Source organism: Aristolochia californica, unplaced genomic scaffold (genome assembly GCF_029961685.1).
Source record: "Aristolochia californica isolate CCGP_79_NKW_82.1479 unplaced genomic scaffold, dmAriCali1.0.hap1 SCAF_3, whole genome shotgun sequence".
Classification (NCBI taxonomy): Eukaryota; Viridiplantae; Streptophyta; class Magnoliopsida; order Piperales; family Aristolochiaceae; genus Aristolochia; species Aristolochia californica.
The window spans coordinates 45,985,020-46,003,033 of NW_027181992.1; the positions used below are offsets into that span (position 1 = coordinate 45,985,020).

Below are 18,014 nucleotides of genomic sequence, written 5' to 3' on the forward strand. Positions count from 1 at the left end.
TGGCCTGGGGCATCCCAAAGCGCTCCCATCGAAGTTTAACTTAATGCAATCACTAGGGAGAAGCTCCCACACTGCCATGGCCGGTATCTTTTGGGGACCCGCCATATGGGCTAGAAGACTCCAATTCCTTTTTGGTGTGAAGCCAGCTTGAAATCATACCTACGGTGCAAGAGAGTATTTTCCAAGTTGTTGAATTTGGAGTTGAATCTCCGGTTATTACGCTCAAGCTAAAGACACCATGGAATGTGAGCAAGGTATGCAGAGAGAAGTAACTTGCTAATTCTAGGCAGACAAGTCCCCAACACCATCTAGAAAGTATCGAATAGGTTCTGATGGAGGCCCACTTAAATGCCAACTTTCTAGAAGATCACCATCCAAACTTGCCAAGAGGAGCCGCAGTGAAGGAGAACATGCTGAACGGACTCTTCACAAACGCCACAGAGAGGGCAGGTACTATCAGGGGCAGTAAAGCCCCTCTTGTGGAGGTTGTCTACAGTGAATTGGAGCAGAAAATATCTATCATATTACTGCAAGTTCTCATATATTTTAGATTCTAAGTAGTATTTCTCATCTACCTGACATACTTCAATAATTACTGGCAGAGTAACAAATGAAGACATGGAGCTATGGATTCACTTAAAGACCAAGAAGGGCTTGTCTATATTATAAGCTAGATTTGTGTGAATTGAATGACACAAGAAAAGAATTCCGCGAACCGCAAATTCGGCAGTTGATGTGCTTGCCAAGTAGGGAGCAACCCTCCAATCTCTTGTTGTTAGGGTTTTGCTCACCTGATTTCTGTATTGTTTTCTCTCCGTTAATATTTCATCATTTAAAAAAAATGACAAAAGAAAAGAAATTGTGGTTTATTTTAAGCGCAAAGATTGACCAAGATGAAACTCCTCTAGGAGCCAAATCCAACAAAAATATTACTACATTGGATAGGGTATTAACTCTGTTAATTGCACTACCTTCATACATTTTAAAGAATAATAAAAAATATTTAAACTAAATTTATGTTATTTATTTCCATTTTTAAAATTATTGGATAAAAAGTTTAAAATTTCTAGCAAAATATATTAATATGAATTCTGATACGCTTGCACTACATCTTCATCCCCTTTAATTACTACCATCTTAACCTTATTTGGCTTGTTGTCTCTCTTAATTTAACTTGTTACTCATGCAACATTATTTCATGGAGAGCCATGTTCTCATCACCTACTATGGCCCAACGGGCCTTGCTGACTCCACGGAGGCCGAACCGCTTTCTTGCAAGGGCTTATCATCCTCAAGGACTATCTCTCCGGCCCCCTCATCATTGAGGGCAACTCCCAAGTGGTTATCACTTGGTGCTCTTCCGTCTCCTCCCCTCCTTGGGGACACTAGAATGTAATCAACAAAATCTTTGATATTCTTTCCCTTTTTGAATGTTTTTAGACTCATGTATCGAGATCAGCTAACTCTCTAGCTGACTTGCTTGCTAAGGACGGAGCCTTCTTCCAATCCCTTGTTGTAACAGGAGCTCTCCTTTAAGTTGGTTTGTTTTCTTTCTTCTCTGAATAAATTATCATTTCACTAAAAAAAAAATATTATTTCATGGAGTCTGAAGGCTTAGTCATTGGTTAACTAAATTAATAAGATATTTTTTCAAAGATTTACCTTGGAAAAGGAACGTGTTGGTTATGAAATCTAGCTAGCAAATGATCTTGATATTGCACATTCGTTTTTCCTCTGTGCCAAACGTGTCTTTGTATTAACACAACTATACCCCTTGAAAACCAATCGTTACAAAAAAACTGATAAATCAACAGGGGTATGATTGCTGCATATTATGTTTAAATTTTTTTTGTTTGAATATCACGTGCACATTACATCAATACCCCCAATGAGTCTTGAAGCCAAGAATTATTTTAAAAACAAAAAAAATCTGAATTATGATTTAACTTTGAAAAAATTGTCTCAAAGATTTTGTTAGTGTTGAATTTATGGAAAAAAGAAATACTTTATTGACTTATTTAATCAGAGTACATGAACCTCTATTGATAATAGAGGAAGGTAGTAGAGTCCAATTACAATTAAACTACTTTTGTCCCAATTACACCCAAACTCTAACACTTAAAGATAAGTCCTAGCATAATTAAATAACCCAATATAAATAGAAGAGTAACATGAGTAAAACACCTTTAAACTGAAACTCCTCTATGAGACCTGCTTCCATAATAATTGTGACTATTTTAGACTTCTTATTGTGTAAGACTTCTTATGCCACCTCACGTGATCATGGTGGGTCCTATATATTATGGGTTTGGGCCCATCTTCCAACACTCTTGGATATGTGGGTCTTCCTTGGTCTTATGGGTTTGGACCTATCTTCCAACAAACTTGGAAATGTGGGCCTTCCTTGGTCGTGTGGGCTTGGGCCTATCTTCCAACTACCATTTACATGAGGGCATAATGGGGGTTGCTTAGGGCATAACATACATAGTTTAAGTAGATTTTCTAATGACAAATAAGAATGATCATGGGTAAAACAACGTGGGTTTTCACTAATCATTATATTTCTATGGGAATCTTGCCTAATATTTGTCTCTGGTGAATGAAAAGTGCTTCAAAATGTTAGTTGAATGTATCCTTCTTCAAGAAATCTTCTAATTTTCTGTACTATGTTAAAGCTGGGTCCGTCCCCATCCGAAAATGGCTAGCTGAAGTTAGGGGACCTCCTCCCAAGTAATAATCACAGCATATTTTACTCACTCCCCTCATTTGTGGGCCCTCTTTATGGCTCCTACAAAAACAATTTTGGGTGGAGGCCCTCGTATGAGCCGCCATTATAATACCATGTTAAAGTTGGCTCTAAGTCTTTCTCAAAATGTGTAGCCGGAGGCCTCTTACAAGTAATAAGCACAGGATCCGTGTGATATTCTTAACACCTAGCATAAACAAGTTTCACTCCCAATCCTTTCTTAGTTTGTGTGATAACAAGTTTTGTTTAATGTACTTCCTATTTTTGTCCAGAGAGATTGATTTTGTGAAAGAAACAGTTCGGACTCTTGCTGGAAATGGTACTAAAGGTTCTGATTATACAGGAGGAGGAAAAGGTAGTGATCAGGTAAGCTATTAAAATGAAGATAGCCTTAATCTATTACTTCCATGGATTTATTTCCTTAATACTTGTTCTTGTTGATGATTTCTTTCTAAATCCACAAAAGTGTCATCATTTTATTGCTGTAAAAATTCAAAATATTGTTCATACTGTGTGATATAATAATTTATGAACAAAATATGTGGATCCTGACAGAAAAGTGAAATACTGCTGAACAGGTTCTTAACTCTCCATGGGATGTTTGCTTTGAGCCCATAAACCAGATAGTTTATATAGCGATGGCAGGGCAACATCAGATATGGGAGCATCGTACAACAGACGGAGTTACAAGAGCTTTCAGTGGAGATGGTTTTGAAAGGAACTTGAATGGTGCAAGGTAATAAATTTACTACTGTTTATTGGCCTTGCATAGGCTGGAGCATAAAATTGTCAATTGCTATAGCAGCACTGACTTTTATCAATTGAATGCAAACCTTTGCTCTCTGGGAGGCTTAAATCATAGTGCTCTTTTTGCATTGACTGGTAGGTAAATTTTGTCCAAATGATGATTCATAGGTATGTCAGTTATAATTGGAAGTGCTTATCAGGTTTCTCCATGCACAAATATGATTTGTTCTTGTGATTGGGTCCAACCACTACATCTGAAAATAGATGTTAGCATTGGCTCTATTTTTAGTGGCATGCTTCAAAAAGGTTTCTTTTCCAATGTAGTTGAATTTTTGTCCAATTTGTAGTCATGTGGAGATGGTATAAAGACAACAAGTTCTTTCTGATGGCAAAACTAATCCTCCTCCACCTTCACATCAATTGCAGACAATTATCTCCATTGATATCTAATCTTAGTTTTCTTTTGAGATTTTTGGTCTACAGAAGGGATTAATTCCTCTAACCATCTCTCTCTGCCCTAAAAATGGTTGTAGTTCTACAGGCACATCATTTGCACAACCCTCAGGAATATCCTTATCTTCTGGTAAATACTTTGGATTTACTTGCATATGACTTTCAAAATTTGTTCATTGAACATATAAAACACAGATATGCTTTACAGATTTGCAGGAAGCCTATATTGCTGACAGTGAGAGCAGTTCTATCAGAGCAGTTAACCTGAAAACAGGAGGTTCGAGATTGTTGGCTGGTGGTGATCCTGTTTTTGCAGAAAACTTGTTTAGAGTATGTTGATTTTTTTCACGTAATTGATTCTTTGATGCAAGTTAATCACAGCAGTGGGAATTATTCAAGTTGTACTGCTCTGGAGAACATTGATTACTGACAAAATGGCAATCTGATATGTGTCTAACAAAAAAACGATATTGAGCTGCTTGGTCTGCATAATTCCTATAAGTTGGTGAAACACGTCTGTTTTATCAGAGTGGTTCACTAAGGGTGGTCCTCTATGAAAAGTGCAAAAGACAGAACCCTAACCACTCTGATTTTGTTGCCATGTGTTTGGATTTTGATGCAAGGATAGCAATTTATGTGACATTTATTGAGATTTGGAAATGTCATGACTTTTTAGAGGAGAAGATGGCATGATGTTTATGTAGTATGGATATTCTTTTAAGGCTACATTTCCATAAAATCTCTAAATTCCTTCTGAAGATGTCAGCTTTTCACGCTTTTCCAGTTTGGAGACCATGATGGAGTAGGCTCAGAGGTCCTTTTCCAACATCCTTTAGGTGTCTTCTGTGGAAAAGATAACCAAATTTATGTTTCTGATTCTTATAATCACAAGGTACCATTTAATATTATGCTCTATAATTTTTTTTCTTTTTGAATGGTTGTAATCTATAATTTATTTGAGTTAATTTTCTAAATAACTGTGTTACCAGAAAATGAAATTCTTATCTTGTTGATATCACTGATGATTCTGGGGCACACCTGGGAATAATTGAGGGATTCTCATAAATGTATGAGAGAGGGCCCAAGTAGTTAATAGTTGGCCCCAAGTACCTTTTTTATCTCTTGACAGTTATCAAAATGTGATTATTAGAGATTTCATGATAAGACAGCTTACAAATTAATCTGGCAGATCAAGAAACTAGATCCTATAAGCAGAAGAGTAGTTACTATAGCTGGGAATGGGACTGCTGGTTTCAGGGATGGTTCTTCTACAACAGCCCAGGTTTGCATCATCATTGGATGTGATATTATTTCTCTTTGAATGTTGTTTCTCACCAAAAGTCAAGTTTCTTCAAAAAGTTGATTCATACTTGCAATTTTATCTGTATCCTCTTTTTATTGCTTGCCCTGCTGGCTCACTAAGATGTCATATTTTTTATCAGGTCATGTTCTTGTGGTATTTATGTCAATGCATTAGCTTGTTGACAATTACACAAAATGATATGTAATACCAAGATATAGATGCCATATCTAGTATACCATGACAGTTGAATTGGATCAAAACATCATCTTGAACTGGTCTTTACCAGTGGAAAGGAGTAATCTGCTTGAAGTAGGTTTCACCAAATCATGGTGCCACTGCCATCTTCTTTACAGTCTGTTTACAGTCACACACTCCCCGAAATGAATCCTATCCTGTGGGGTCTGCAATTAGCGCAAGATTAGGGACTTACTCTAAGCCTAGTAAGGCTCTTTCTCAACCTTACTAGAGCAGCTAGAAAAAAAACAGTTACATGTTATCAGAAGAAAAAATGTGTAAGAAATAAGGGGTTTCTAGTAATTTCTCAGGTAGGTATGTCTGGAATTTATTAGACAGAAGTGTTCAGATCAGTATTTCTGAAGCGGTGTGGTTATAGTGTAAATTTTGAGGGTTTTAAAGGGTTTGTTAGTCTTTTTGTACAAGACCTCATGTTAGGGGCTTTTTAGTCTTTTTGTGAAACCCATAAGTGAATTAATAAAACATGATGGGGGGGTCAACCTGTGCCTGTCGATTATGCTGTATGGCTGACCTATTCTCTTCTCTTTTCTTCTCCTTTTCTCTCATTTCTCTCCAATTCTGTTCTATCTTCTCTCTTTACAATATGTACTATAGGAAAATAATTTATAGCACTTTCAAAAATATAATTTTATTGAAAATATGAAAGGAAATTACACATGCATGTTTATATTTGTATGCACTTGTGTAATTAGGACTTAAGTAACAAATATATACCGGTGACTGTACATCCATCTGAACATGAAACTATAAAAACCTCTACCCAACCTTTTTGTTTCTGAAGGTTCTGGTTAATCCTGTCCCAGTTGGACCTGTCTGGTTCTAAATTTGGAGACCCGTATAGATAAAATTTTCTCTATGAGGTCTTGTTGTGTGGTGGGTCCATCAAAGTGCAGATTCACTAGGGTACATTTGAAGTACTTGTGCAACTGATTGCATTGCTTTTAAGTTGTCATACAATTAACATCTTTTGGCATTGAAATTATTATAATGTAATTGAACAAGGAATTTGGTTTTTTTGTGACCTTAGCTGTGCTATTAGTGTAGCTAACATCTCCAATTGATTTTTGAGTCATTTAATCATGTGGATGCAGCTTTCAGAGCCGTCTGGAATAGTTGAAGCTGGCAATGGTGATTGCAATCAGATAAACCTTGATGGCTTTCATCTTTTAGAGTTTGACCTTTTGCAAGACCTGTTCACCTTGTTATGGCTTTTTCTTGCCTATAAGACAAACAGTTCTGAATAGCAACAGGCTTGAACTAGGTGAAAGAAATGAACTTGTTATACATTCATTGGACTCTGACAGTAGCTGTTCTATACTTTCTTACAGGAAGACTGTTCGTAGCTGATACAAATAACAGTCTAATCAGAGTTTTAGATTTGAATGGTGATGAGCCAGCACTCCATACGTTAGAACTGAAAGGGGTCCAGCCTCCCTCACCAAAATCCAAGTCTTTGAGGCGACTTAGGAGGAGGCAACCTGCTGACATTGAAGTTCTTAGAATTGATGGTGGATCATCCACTTCAGGCAACCTTTATCTAAGAATTTCTGTACCAGAAGGATACCATTTCTCAAAGGTCTTTGACCGACCACAAATGAAATGGTTCATTGACAACAGAACTAAGGAAATTTTGAAGTCGCCTCTGTTCCTAAGATTATGCCTGTGTGCTCTTGATGCAGGAAGCCCAAAGCAAATTTGATGTTGAAATTGAACCTGAAAGTTCAGTTGTTGTGGAACCATCCTCTGGTTTTCTCAGCCCGGAAGGGTCTGCAGCACTCCATTTCAAGAGATCCTCCCCTTCACCTGCCACTGGGAAAATAAACTGCAAGGTGAACCAATTCATTTCAAAATGACTTGTGCTATCAGTGAATTCATATATCTGATAGTTCAAAATCAACACTGTCCATATTTGGCAGGTTTACTACTGCAAGGAGGACGAAGTCTGTTTGTACCAATCTCTTGCCTTCGAAGTACCTTTCCAAGAAGCACAGGGCGATGACTCTACTATGACAGACATTACACTTCCATATATTGTGAAGCCCAAGACTCTGCCGACTACTCTGCAGCTACCATCTACAAATTAACTAATACAAGCCGTCTTCTTCTACCTGCAATCAACTGAGGAAGGTTGTGTTTGTTTGGTCAGAGATTCCAGGTATTGGCTGCTACTTAACACCTAATAACAGTAGGAGACAAAGAAATAATTCAGAACGTTAAATATACTAGAATGCAGTCATTAGTGGGTTTAAAAATCAAGTAAATGACACCTATAACGCATTTCTTCCAACAAATTCGCGCCCTTAATCCCTAACATTAATGCATCTTTATCTCCAGCAGGTCTGTCTGATTGCCAAATGGGCACCGGCTTCCCCACATGGAGAAAACCAAATTTTCAATTAAGCTTGCTGTAATCCGTAATTACGTCAGCCAGAGAATTACTGGAATCGGCTAATATTTGTTTAGAGATTTGGGTTGTGGCTCGAGAGAGTCTCGTGGATTGGGCTTGAAAATGATTTGATGAGGCGGCAGTCAAAGACTTGTGTTGCAAGCATCTTCGAGCCTTCGAAACCAAGAAAAGGCTTGAAATAAGAGAAAAAGTCATCTACAAGCCTCTGGTCCCACCAGATTAACCATCTTCAATAGCCTCACATAGATGGCCCTACGATAATCAATCATTTAGCTCTACGTAAAATGTATAAAAATAGACTACGCTCTTTCATTTCCGATACATACCACACGTATCGGTGTTTGCCCGACACCGTTGTCCAAAAGCATTAAAATTTAAAAAGAGAGGAAAGGGCTGCGGGGGATAACTGTCACATGCGTTTTGCACCAGCTTTTCATCACCCACTAATCATTGCAGCGGATTAATACAAACAGCTTGTGGGCCCGTTCAACCCCATGGATTCTTGACAGCACCACTTGTCGAGGTCCACGCCAGCATTTGTATTATTTTATTCCAAAAATAATCAACCCCGAATCGCCGTAACACCGAACGGCAGCTATTTCCGTTTAGCGTTAGTTTCTTTTCTTTTTGTTTTTTCAATTTTCAGCTCTCCAAGTTATAGGATATTAATCAACTCAACTGAAGCAGATTCCGCGGTAAATTTGAATTCGAAATCACGAAACTAACCTTTCACCGGTGGGGTACTGCGATGGCAATTAGGCAGAGGGGTGAAGGTTATTTGTGTAAAATCCAACGCGTGAACGTGAAGCACCTGCTTTCCAGCTCTTTTGGTGGGCCCCCGCCAGAAACAATCCAACGGGGTTACGGAAAGATTAGGTGAACTAACGATGGTTAATTTGCGCACGTGAATCAGGTTACTCATTTAAGATAAATCCGTAATTACGACCACCTGAATAATTAAGGGAAAAGATGAAATGGAAAATCGGAAGCCATTTAATGTGATTAAGGAAGGGACGCGTGGTTACATGTGATTGCTTTGAAGGCCCTTCTCCCTTCCCCGGCCTATTTCATTCGTTCCAAATTCCGGACGCCTATCTTGCTCTTCGTGTTCTTCTTCTCCGGTCATCTCGATTTGCAGCTTCTCTGACGCTTCTCCTCTTCTTTTCTTGTTCTTACTTCTCTGGTGTCTGCTCTTGAGGTTACTTGCAGTCGTCGAGGACCTGATTGGAGTCCTTCCTGCTTCTGATGTGTAGATTTGGTTTCATCGATCTGATCTCTTTCGTCGGTACATCAATTTGATCGAGGAAGGCTGTTATATTTCTTTTCCCTGCGAGTTTTTATTACGAGAATGAGAAAGGTCTGAAGTGGATTTTTGATTTCGGACGTGAGAAGTTTTGTCTTTCATTTCGATCTTTCGATCTCTCTACTCTCTGCGAAGACGCGGTCTGTTCTGTCAACCGTTGTTCATCTCTGCTAGCGAAGGACATTTCTCGCTTCATCTTGCTTCGTTGTTCTTTCATCAATTAATGGCGTCTCCCATCTCGAACCTCGAATCGCGTTCCGCAAAAACAGAACGCAAGAGAAAGAAAAAAGAGCTCCGTTGGAAGACCGAAACGGAGCAACATATCTACTCCTCCAAGCTTCTAGAAGCACTGCGCTTCACCCGACGAAATTCTGCAACGTCGTCGGCTGCTCCTTCCCCGAGTCTCGCTGTGCGAGAAGCTGCTGACCGCGCTCTAGCCATGACCGCCCGAGGCCGCACAAGGTGGAGTCGCGCGATTCTTGCCAGCCGTCTTAGGTTAAAATTGAGGAAGACGTGTAAGAAGACCGTCGCCGGAAGCTTCCGTTCGAAGAAATCCTCGACCTCTATTTTGCGCCTGCCGGCGAAGAAAGTACCGGCGTTGCAGAACAGAGTGAGAGTTCTGGGAAGGTTAGTTCCCGGTTGCCACAAGTTGTCGTTTCCGATGCTTCTGGAGGAAGCAACAGACTATATCGCTGCTTTGGAGATGCAGATTAGGGCCATGAGTTCCTTAACGGAGGTTCTAAACGCCACTGGCGGCGCCTATGGTTATCGGCTCGCCTTGCCTGCCACCGCGACGAGCTGACAAATCATTCGTCACCGCCGCCACCTCTGGCTGCAGGTGCTAAACACCTCCCTCTACAATTTTTAATTAATTCATGTATTTTACTGTATACATGAGTCTTCGTTTTTCTGCGTCTCGGTTTCTTCTCCTAGATCTCCATTACAAATTTTGCAAACAGAAATTAAAAAATTTCCAATTTGGCCTAATAAACGCGAACACAAGCACACGCAAACAATCTAAAACGTAATTTAATTCAGGATAAGAGTAGCAGAGCAGGTGAACTGCACTGGTTTTTAATTCATGTGTGGCAGTCGCAGCACCTCTTAGAATTAAATTTCAATAAATTGAAGATGACCAGAAGCTTCAGACATAAAGCATAGTTTTGAATCTTATCCGTTCTTCAAACAAAAACTTGTCACGGAAGTCGACGACATTTGGCGGTTTAAAAACGATTGTCCAAAGATGGGCCGAAGACTGTGACCGCAAAGAAAGGTACAAAAGGATAAATGGCAGGTTCTCATAATTGAAACTCTTTCAGTCTCTGATCCAGACTCTGGGGTTGAGAAACAAACGTATTTCCCATGGATTTAGATGTTGGCGTACTCTACAGAAATGGAAAGAAAAGTCCAGAGAAAAGAGGAAAACGAACAGGTCACTTTTGGTAGTGAGGACGAGGGTAGAGATGAACTGCTGCATTTTGGCATTTTCCTCTTTAAGATAAACACGTGTAGCACTGACCAGACCGGGCGCGCTTTCTATTTCCCTGCTGGATCTCATTTACACGACACGTGGAAATCCGGTCCCTATCAATGGAGGACAAATCAGGCGCCTTTAGTGCCCTTCCAGACCACGCCCGGCATGACTGTCACATGGACGCTCGACATTTGTTGTCTCGGGACAGAAACCCCTTTCATCGGGCCCACTTCAAGTTTGCTCGAGGTGGGCCCGGCCGGAGACGAAAAATTCCGGAGTTTTCGCGAAATAGCTCCCGGTGAGTCACATGTGACCACGTCACCCCGCACATGTCCGCCATCGATATTGGAATCACTTTTCACCTCGCGCTCTTGCCGCTAAGGTGGCCTCACTGGCCTGCACACATGCGCGAGTCTTCAGCCCGCCGGGAGTAAATAGTTTCCGGGCCCACGTGTCACCACATTCTCGTCATGGTGGCCGGTTTAGTGTCTCGTTTGTCCCTGGATCTGACATCGAGGTTCGGTTTGGGCGTCTTGGCCTAGACATTGTTCTCGGGGCCCGGCCCACTTTGTATGGTCAAGTGTCTTCATTCGTATCAAAGAGGTTAAAAAGGGGTTTGTGGTGACTAACTTCAACTTATTCTTACACAAAATCAAAGGGTCCACATCTTTTAGGGGTGAAAATATTAAGGATAAACCTTAAACTTGACTACCCTATAAATAATTTTAGATTTCAGGAATCCCATTAAAGCACTTAATCAAGCTCTTGTCTGGTTGATGATGCTAACCATAAGCAACGCCGGCACATTTTTAGTTTTTTACACATTTTCGTTGCTTTACGTTTGGATTTGCCGGTGCAGAGAATATTGTTGATCTCTGTCGAGTTAACTTAGGTTGCAATGCATGAATCTAGGGCTTGCTTGACCTTACCTTGTCTGCCCAAATCTAATTCATCCATCAAACTAAACTGAATCACAAGCCTGCTTTTAGTTTTGTCTTTAATGGTTTTAAAGAAGAACACAAGGGGAGATGGATCTCTTCGACCCGTGAGGGACTTGGAAATTTTTTATGGATCTATCACGTCCAAGGATTTCTTGGATCCCTTTCTCACTTTCGGGTCTTTAATAAACATGGAAAGCTTCTAATTCTGAATGAACAACTCTAATTCTGTTTCGTTTACAGACACGTCTGGTTGAGGAAATATGAGGTGAGACCTAGGGCTGATGTTATCATGGAGTTAGATTCTCTTAGACGTAGCTTTCTGTAAAAGAAGGCCTGGGGGAGAGTTGGTTTATTGGAAACCTTAATCTCAAATTTGGCTGCAGCAGAGACACAGGGAAGATGAAGTTAACGTGAAATAAATAAACATATAATATACAGAAAGCTGCCTGTACTTCCAGCAGAAACTATGTAATAGCCATGTTCCCTAATGAATGGTTCCAGCAACATGTCATGGCTCATGCATTTTCTTAATATAAATCCCACACCAGAAGCACCCGATTCAGTCGTGTAGCCAACTCGACCAAGGTCTCCAATTATTAGCTCTGATGATTAATTAACAAAGCATTGATCCGCCTAATCATGATGTTTTTGACTTTGCGCAAAGCAAAATGGAGAATATTGTCATCCATGTCTCTGAAAATCTGAAAGCTGATGAAAGCTGAACTTGATCTTCCGAGTTTCAGAAGATTAAGAAATGGGAATTTCTGGGAAGGAGCATAAGGATTGGGGTTCATGAACGCAAGGGGAACAGATGGGGTTCCTTATCCAAATACGAAAATCTACTCCTGTACTTAATTTGTCGTAGCAACCAGTGACAGAGTGTCTGCACCAGGAGCATCACAAGGGGAGATGGACGTGTTACTATCATGTCCTCCGAGTGCCCGCAGCAATGGCGGCCAAGTCTCTTTGCGATGGCTGTCACGTTCTGTTGAGCTGTACGGTGGAAACCAGTTCGATCCATTGTATTTGGAAAGCGTTGGGAATAATCCAGAGTGTTTTGATGGGGAAGGAATGAAGTGCAGAGGAGAGAGAAATCGAGGAGGCTGAGGGGGTTCGTGATGAAGTAGGTTGGGCGTTAATGAATCATGTGAGGGCATGTGCATCAGGTGCAAGAACATGCCCAAAGCAACAAGATAGCTTCAAGGAGACTTGGTCCCCGTTCATGGCAGACTTCACGGTAAAGTGCCCCTGGGGCCATTCTTGCCGCCTCTATATAAGGCCGGACCCTGAAGCCATTTTCAACCGAAAGCAGCGAGAAGGAAGAAGCTTGACGGGTATTGAACACTCAGTCCTCCAAGAATGGGCGTTTCTGTGCCGTCCCTGCTTCATATCCTTGTCGATACAGACATGTCTTCGGCTCCAACCACTTCCCTAGCTCTGGAAATACAAAACGTGAGGAGGCACTTACAGGAGAAGAAGCTCTTGAAGAGTTCAGGAGTTCTGCATGGGAACAGAAGGTCGATGAGAAGGCCATTAAGGCGAGTCGAGAGAAGGGTAAGAACCCTTGAGAAGCTAGTTCCTAGCCCGGAGTCCATGGACTTGAACGGACTGTTTCAGGAGACGGCTGATTATATAATGAGGTTAGAGATGCAAGCGAAGGTTATGAAGATTTTGGTTGAAGTATTATCAGGTTCTCATTGACTGATTCGTGTAAATGTTCACTTCTTTTACAGTACTCTTTGTTCTTTTATTCCGTTATCGAACTGAGTTTTTGGAGGTTCATCAGTGTGCATGCCTCGGTAAATTTACCAGGAGAAGCGACTGTAATTTCATTGAATTCAAGAGAGAGATAGAGGCTGTTGTTTCTTTCGTTTTATCCGTTAAGCCCTGATCCCATGATGAAAGCCATTGATTCTCTTGAAAATGGAATTGAACATTAATCGTTTGGCCAATGAATTATCAACCGTCTTTGACCTACAACTCGATTCAATCTAAAAGGAGTAAGCGAGAGAAACAGAATTGCTTCAACCATTATGAACTATCAAATCCTACTATAGAATAAAAACAGAAGAAGAAGAAGAAGATAGAGAAATGACTAAAACCATTATGTATCTACCGATTTTTTTTTATTAAAATAGATTGTAACCCTCTATATTTACTACTCACCTAAAACTATTTTTCTATAAACTATTATTGGTTTTCGGGACTCCATGGATTTAGCTTATAGGGAAAAAGAGAAAGACATCCATTGGGAGAAAACAAGAGGAAGAAGAGGTTATGGACTTGATGATCGTAACCCTTCCCAAGCTCAATTTATAGATTAATCAAACTATATTATTACAATAATACCCCTAAAACTTAAACTAATTATAGTTGTGTCTTCTCTATCATATTACTCTTTATCTACCATCCTGTCATCATTGTATGGGCCAATGGGCCTTCTCCTTGATATGTGGGTTTGAGCCTATCATCCACGTCCCTTGGATGTGTGGGTTTTCCTTGGTCTTATGAGTTTGGGCCTATTTTTTAACACACTTGGATATATGGGTCTTCCTTGGTTATGTAGGCTTGGGCCCATCTTCCAACATTCCCCCTCAAGTTATGGGTAAGAGAATATCATGAACTCCCAACTTGCTGCAAATATTGTATAAACCTTTTGTATAAAATGGTAGTCCTCCCATCTTCCAACACTTTCCCTCACACTGGTGGTAACTTCCATTAGGCCCAACTGGCATAAGATAAGTAAGAGTAAAATCATTATAAACTGTATGGCATTGCTCCATACTCCAGTCTTAATCCATGTTGGATGTAGGACACACTCCTATTATTCGTAGGTAGTGCCACTTCTATCTTTTATAGGTAGTGAGTCTATACACAATGCTCAGAAGTATAAAAAAAACTCCTCCATCACCGTGTCCCTCCACAGGACAACGATTCTCAAGTGGTAGGAATAATAAATGTCAATTCAAGGTGGTAGTCGGTCTATTGATATTGAGGCCACCTCTTCTTCAATAATAATCCAAAGAGACATAATAGTTACAGATGAATATAACACGACCATTTTCTAACACATATAGCACGAACTAAAATAATAAACCTTGTAAAAGGACCCATGAGATAATTCAATGCAAGTATATGTACCATATAATATACTGACCAAGGAATAAGTTTTCAATACTTCAAAATAAGAATCCAACCAGAGAAAAAATACCAAGTTGTGTCAAGTCAAATAGTAGACCAATATAGTCGAGTCACGGCAAATATATGTATAAAACTTGGGACCAGGACCCGTATAACCAATGTAGAAAACTAGTAACATGAGTCAAGTTGACCCGAACCTGAGTTGACCTAGACCAGGTTGTCTCGATCCGAGTTGGTCCAAGTTAACTCAACATAACATAAGGGATCAACACTTGGGTTGCTGGGTTAACTCGGCCTAGTCCGGGTCTCGATCAGAATAGGCTCGGCCTAGCGCTGATTAATTCAAATTTCCTAACTTAGGAAACTTGTATGGGCAACAATCATCTTCTTCCCCACCGTAGAGCTGGCACTGAGCAGAAACGGGACAACAACGAGAGATCTCAGATGGCAATCAGATAGTTTTCAAAAAAAGGAAACAACAGTTGGTTCGAAATAAGAAGGTTGGTAAGAAGTCCATCGTCTCTGGAATGGTAGAGGAGTTTCCGAAAACAGATTCGTGATCTTTTCAAACTTAGGAAGATAAAAAAAAAATTGGAAGTTCATGGGATACATATCTCAGTATCTATATCATGTATATCTTCTGAAGGTAACGTCCAAAAACTTCCAACTAGCTCATGACTTCCGAAAATAAATGGTTTGACGAAAGCAAAGATATCAACGAACAACGAAAATCCAAGAAAAGCACGATCTGCTAGTCAAGCTCCAATCGAGCAGATAGAGTAATTTACGGAGCAGAGCAACACGACTTCCAGAATAAACTCATCCGAATAAAAATCATTCCAGCAAAGGAAGATCAATTTTTTTGGAAGCTCACGGATCTGTATCTCAGTATGGAAATGCCAGCGGCAGTAGAAAAACAGAAATGGATCAGAGGAGTTTCTGAAACCTGTTATTAACCAGTTTAATAGCAGAGAGTTGTTGAGAGAAGAATATCATCTTTGTCTTCCTCGCGTTGCCAATGCGCCAGCTCAGCACTTCCAGAAATCAATCGGTAGAGTGAGGATAGACAGCGGTAACTTGAATAGATTATCAACCCACACCCGGTAATAACGCCACCTTTCATCTCTCCCAGCGAGCAGTAACAGAACTCGGCAGAGTTTTCGTGTCATCGTCATCCGCAATAGCAACGGAGCCGTCACTCGGGAAATAACCAATAAACAGAAAAGGAGGACGACAATTTTGGACGGAGATCAAATTCGACAGATGGCCTTCTAGTAAATGCCCGTTTCTTGCAAGTGAAAAAAAATCAAACTTCACTAGCCATTTTAGTGGCTTGGTTTGTTTCTTCGCTATCGGAGCAACTGCGACGAGACCCATGCCGATCAATGGTGGAGCCACTCTATTTCATTGACCTTACCATGTCAATAGAATCCTCCAAGTCCTCTGTTTCTAATGTTATTTCACGGCCATGTTGCTGGACAGAGAAGAAGCCGATTGTTATGGTCCCAGATCTGACACATAGATTCGTAGGGAGGAAGAAGAGAAAGACGAAGATCAAGCCAAAGGGAACCTTGAAAACCCTAGGTTCGTTAAGGAGAACGCACACCTTTGAGATTGTTGAGGAAAACTCAAAACCCTATTTAACCTAAAATCAATGCTTAACTTTCTCATTACTCTTACCTCTTAAATAGGGTTCGCCATTACAAGGCTTAAGATAAAATATTACAAAAATACCCATATGGCTTAAAATTGAAATAAAATAAAGTAAATTAAAGAAAAACTATTAAAATAATAATATTATTGTGTGCATAACATCGACAGACGGCTCATTTGCTTGATATGGTGGACTCGCTGGTATGATGTTATTATGCCGAGTCAACTTGGCTCAACTCAAATACAGGAAAAAAACAACAACAACAATGTGCGGTAGGAGAAAAAAACGACCAATAAAATAAAAAAACAAATTCCACAAAGTTCCAGAAATTATGAAAAAATAATCATCAATATAAGAAAGAAAAAATGGGTTTCTGGAATCTTGAAAACCATACCTATGAGTCCTGAAAATCAGTGCTCTGATACCATGTTGATTTTCAGGACTCCATGGAGATAACTCATGGAGAAAAAGATAAAGACACTCATTGGGAGAAAACAGGAAGAAGAAGAGTTTATGGACTTGATGCTCTTAACCCTTCTCCTGAAACTCAATTTATAGATTAATCAAACTATATTATTATAATAATACCCATAAAACTTAAACTAATTACATCTATGCTATCTCTATCAGATTACTCTTCATTTACCATCTTGCCATCATTGTATGGGCCTCTGGACCTTCTCCTTGATATGTGGGTTTGGGCCCATCTTCTATATCTCTTGGATGTATGGATCTTCCTTGGTCTTATGGGTTTGGGCTCATTTTCCAACACACTTGGATGTGTGGGCCTTCCTTGGTCTTGTGGGCTTGGGCCCATCTTCCAACAACTATCAAACTTGTATGTATTAGTAGTTTCCTATTTTTTAGTTTGACCTATTATTCCATTAGTTGTAGGGATAGTGGGCAATTGTAACTACTCCCTCTTTTGATGGGAAAAGAGGGGTTTGTAAATTACGGATCTGGTCTAACAACAATAGTCTGTGACTTCTTCGAAGAGCTTTTGAATAGATGAGACGCTCTTCTACAACTTTTGGAATTTGATTGTCATGGCTGGAGAAAAGCATTCACATTTCCGTTTGCATTTCATTTATGAATTTCATGATGTATGTAGAATTTCTTCCTTCTTACAGTATACAGTTTACAATCTGATATTAGATGAACCTTGACATCATATCGGAAAAATATGGATATCCACTCTCAATGAAATATAGTTCATTATTCTTTTTCTATAAAAAAAAAAATTGATCAACTACCTAAGTAGACATTAACTTAAAAAATCAATGTATCGACCAACTCCATTTGCATTTGTAATGCTTGGTATGTTACTTTAAACTTTCAAACTTCAAAGACTAGATTTCTATAACCACTCAGATGATCCCTATAAAAAATATTTTTATTTGAATAATGTCAATGTTATACTAGTTCAATTTATAACTAGCTCCATTTAAAAGTGTTAGAACAGACACTAGACAAAACCCCAATTCAGTTTCATAACCATCAGACCAGGTTAAGCCCTTGCACCGTTTGGTTGAACTAGCTTGAAGATGGGCCCCATATATGGGTTAGGGATAAATCCATTTGAAACTTATT

The 18,014-nt window shown here is 39.7% G+C and overlaps 2 protein-coding genes across 3 annotated transcripts in view; both read left to right on the forward strand.

The window, feature by feature from the left end:
- Nucleotides 1-8,170, forward strand: part of LOC137958837 (protein SUPPRESSOR OF QUENCHING 1, chloroplastic) — a 28,096-nt gene extending 19,926 nt beyond the window's left edge. Inside the window, exons 19-29 of one of the 2 annotated variants that reach the window (XM_068806011.1) lie at nucleotides 3,019-3,112; nucleotides 3,325-3,482; nucleotides 4,027-4,076; nucleotides 4,155-4,276; nucleotides 4,731-4,838; nucleotides 5,136-5,228; nucleotides 6,596-6,632; nucleotides 6,833-7,080; nucleotides 7,184-7,333; nucleotides 7,421-7,659; nucleotides 7,839-8,170. In XM_068806011.1, the coding sequence (XP_068662112.1) occupies nucleotides 3,019-3,112; nucleotides 3,325-3,482; nucleotides 4,027-4,076; nucleotides 4,155-4,276; nucleotides 4,731-4,838; nucleotides 5,136-5,228; nucleotides 6,596-6,632; nucleotides 6,833-7,080; nucleotides 7,184-7,333; nucleotides 7,421-7,588 (1,228 nt within the window). In that variant the 3' untranslated portion in view covers nucleotides 7,589-7,659; nucleotides 7,839-8,170. The remainder of the gene's footprint in view (nucleotides 1-3,018; nucleotides 3,113-3,324; nucleotides 3,483-4,026; nucleotides 4,077-4,154; nucleotides 4,277-4,730; nucleotides 4,839-5,135; nucleotides 5,229-6,595; nucleotides 6,633-6,832; nucleotides 7,081-7,183; nucleotides 7,334-7,420; nucleotides 7,660-7,838) is intronic. The other variant, XM_068806012.1, reaches the window with a different exon arrangement.
- A 932-nt stretch (nucleotides 8,171-9,102) lies between these two features.
- On the forward strand, nucleotides 9,103-10,062 carry LOC137960517 (transcription factor bHLH148-like). The gene has a single exon (XM_068808163.1). It carries the CDS (start codon nucleotides 9,438-9,440, stop codon nucleotides 10,014-10,016), a length of 579 nt encoding a protein of 192 aa, XP_068664264.1. The 5' UTR covers nucleotides 9,103-9,437; the 3' UTR covers nucleotides 10,017-10,062.
- Nucleotides 10,063-18,014: the final 7,952 nt, after the last annotated feature.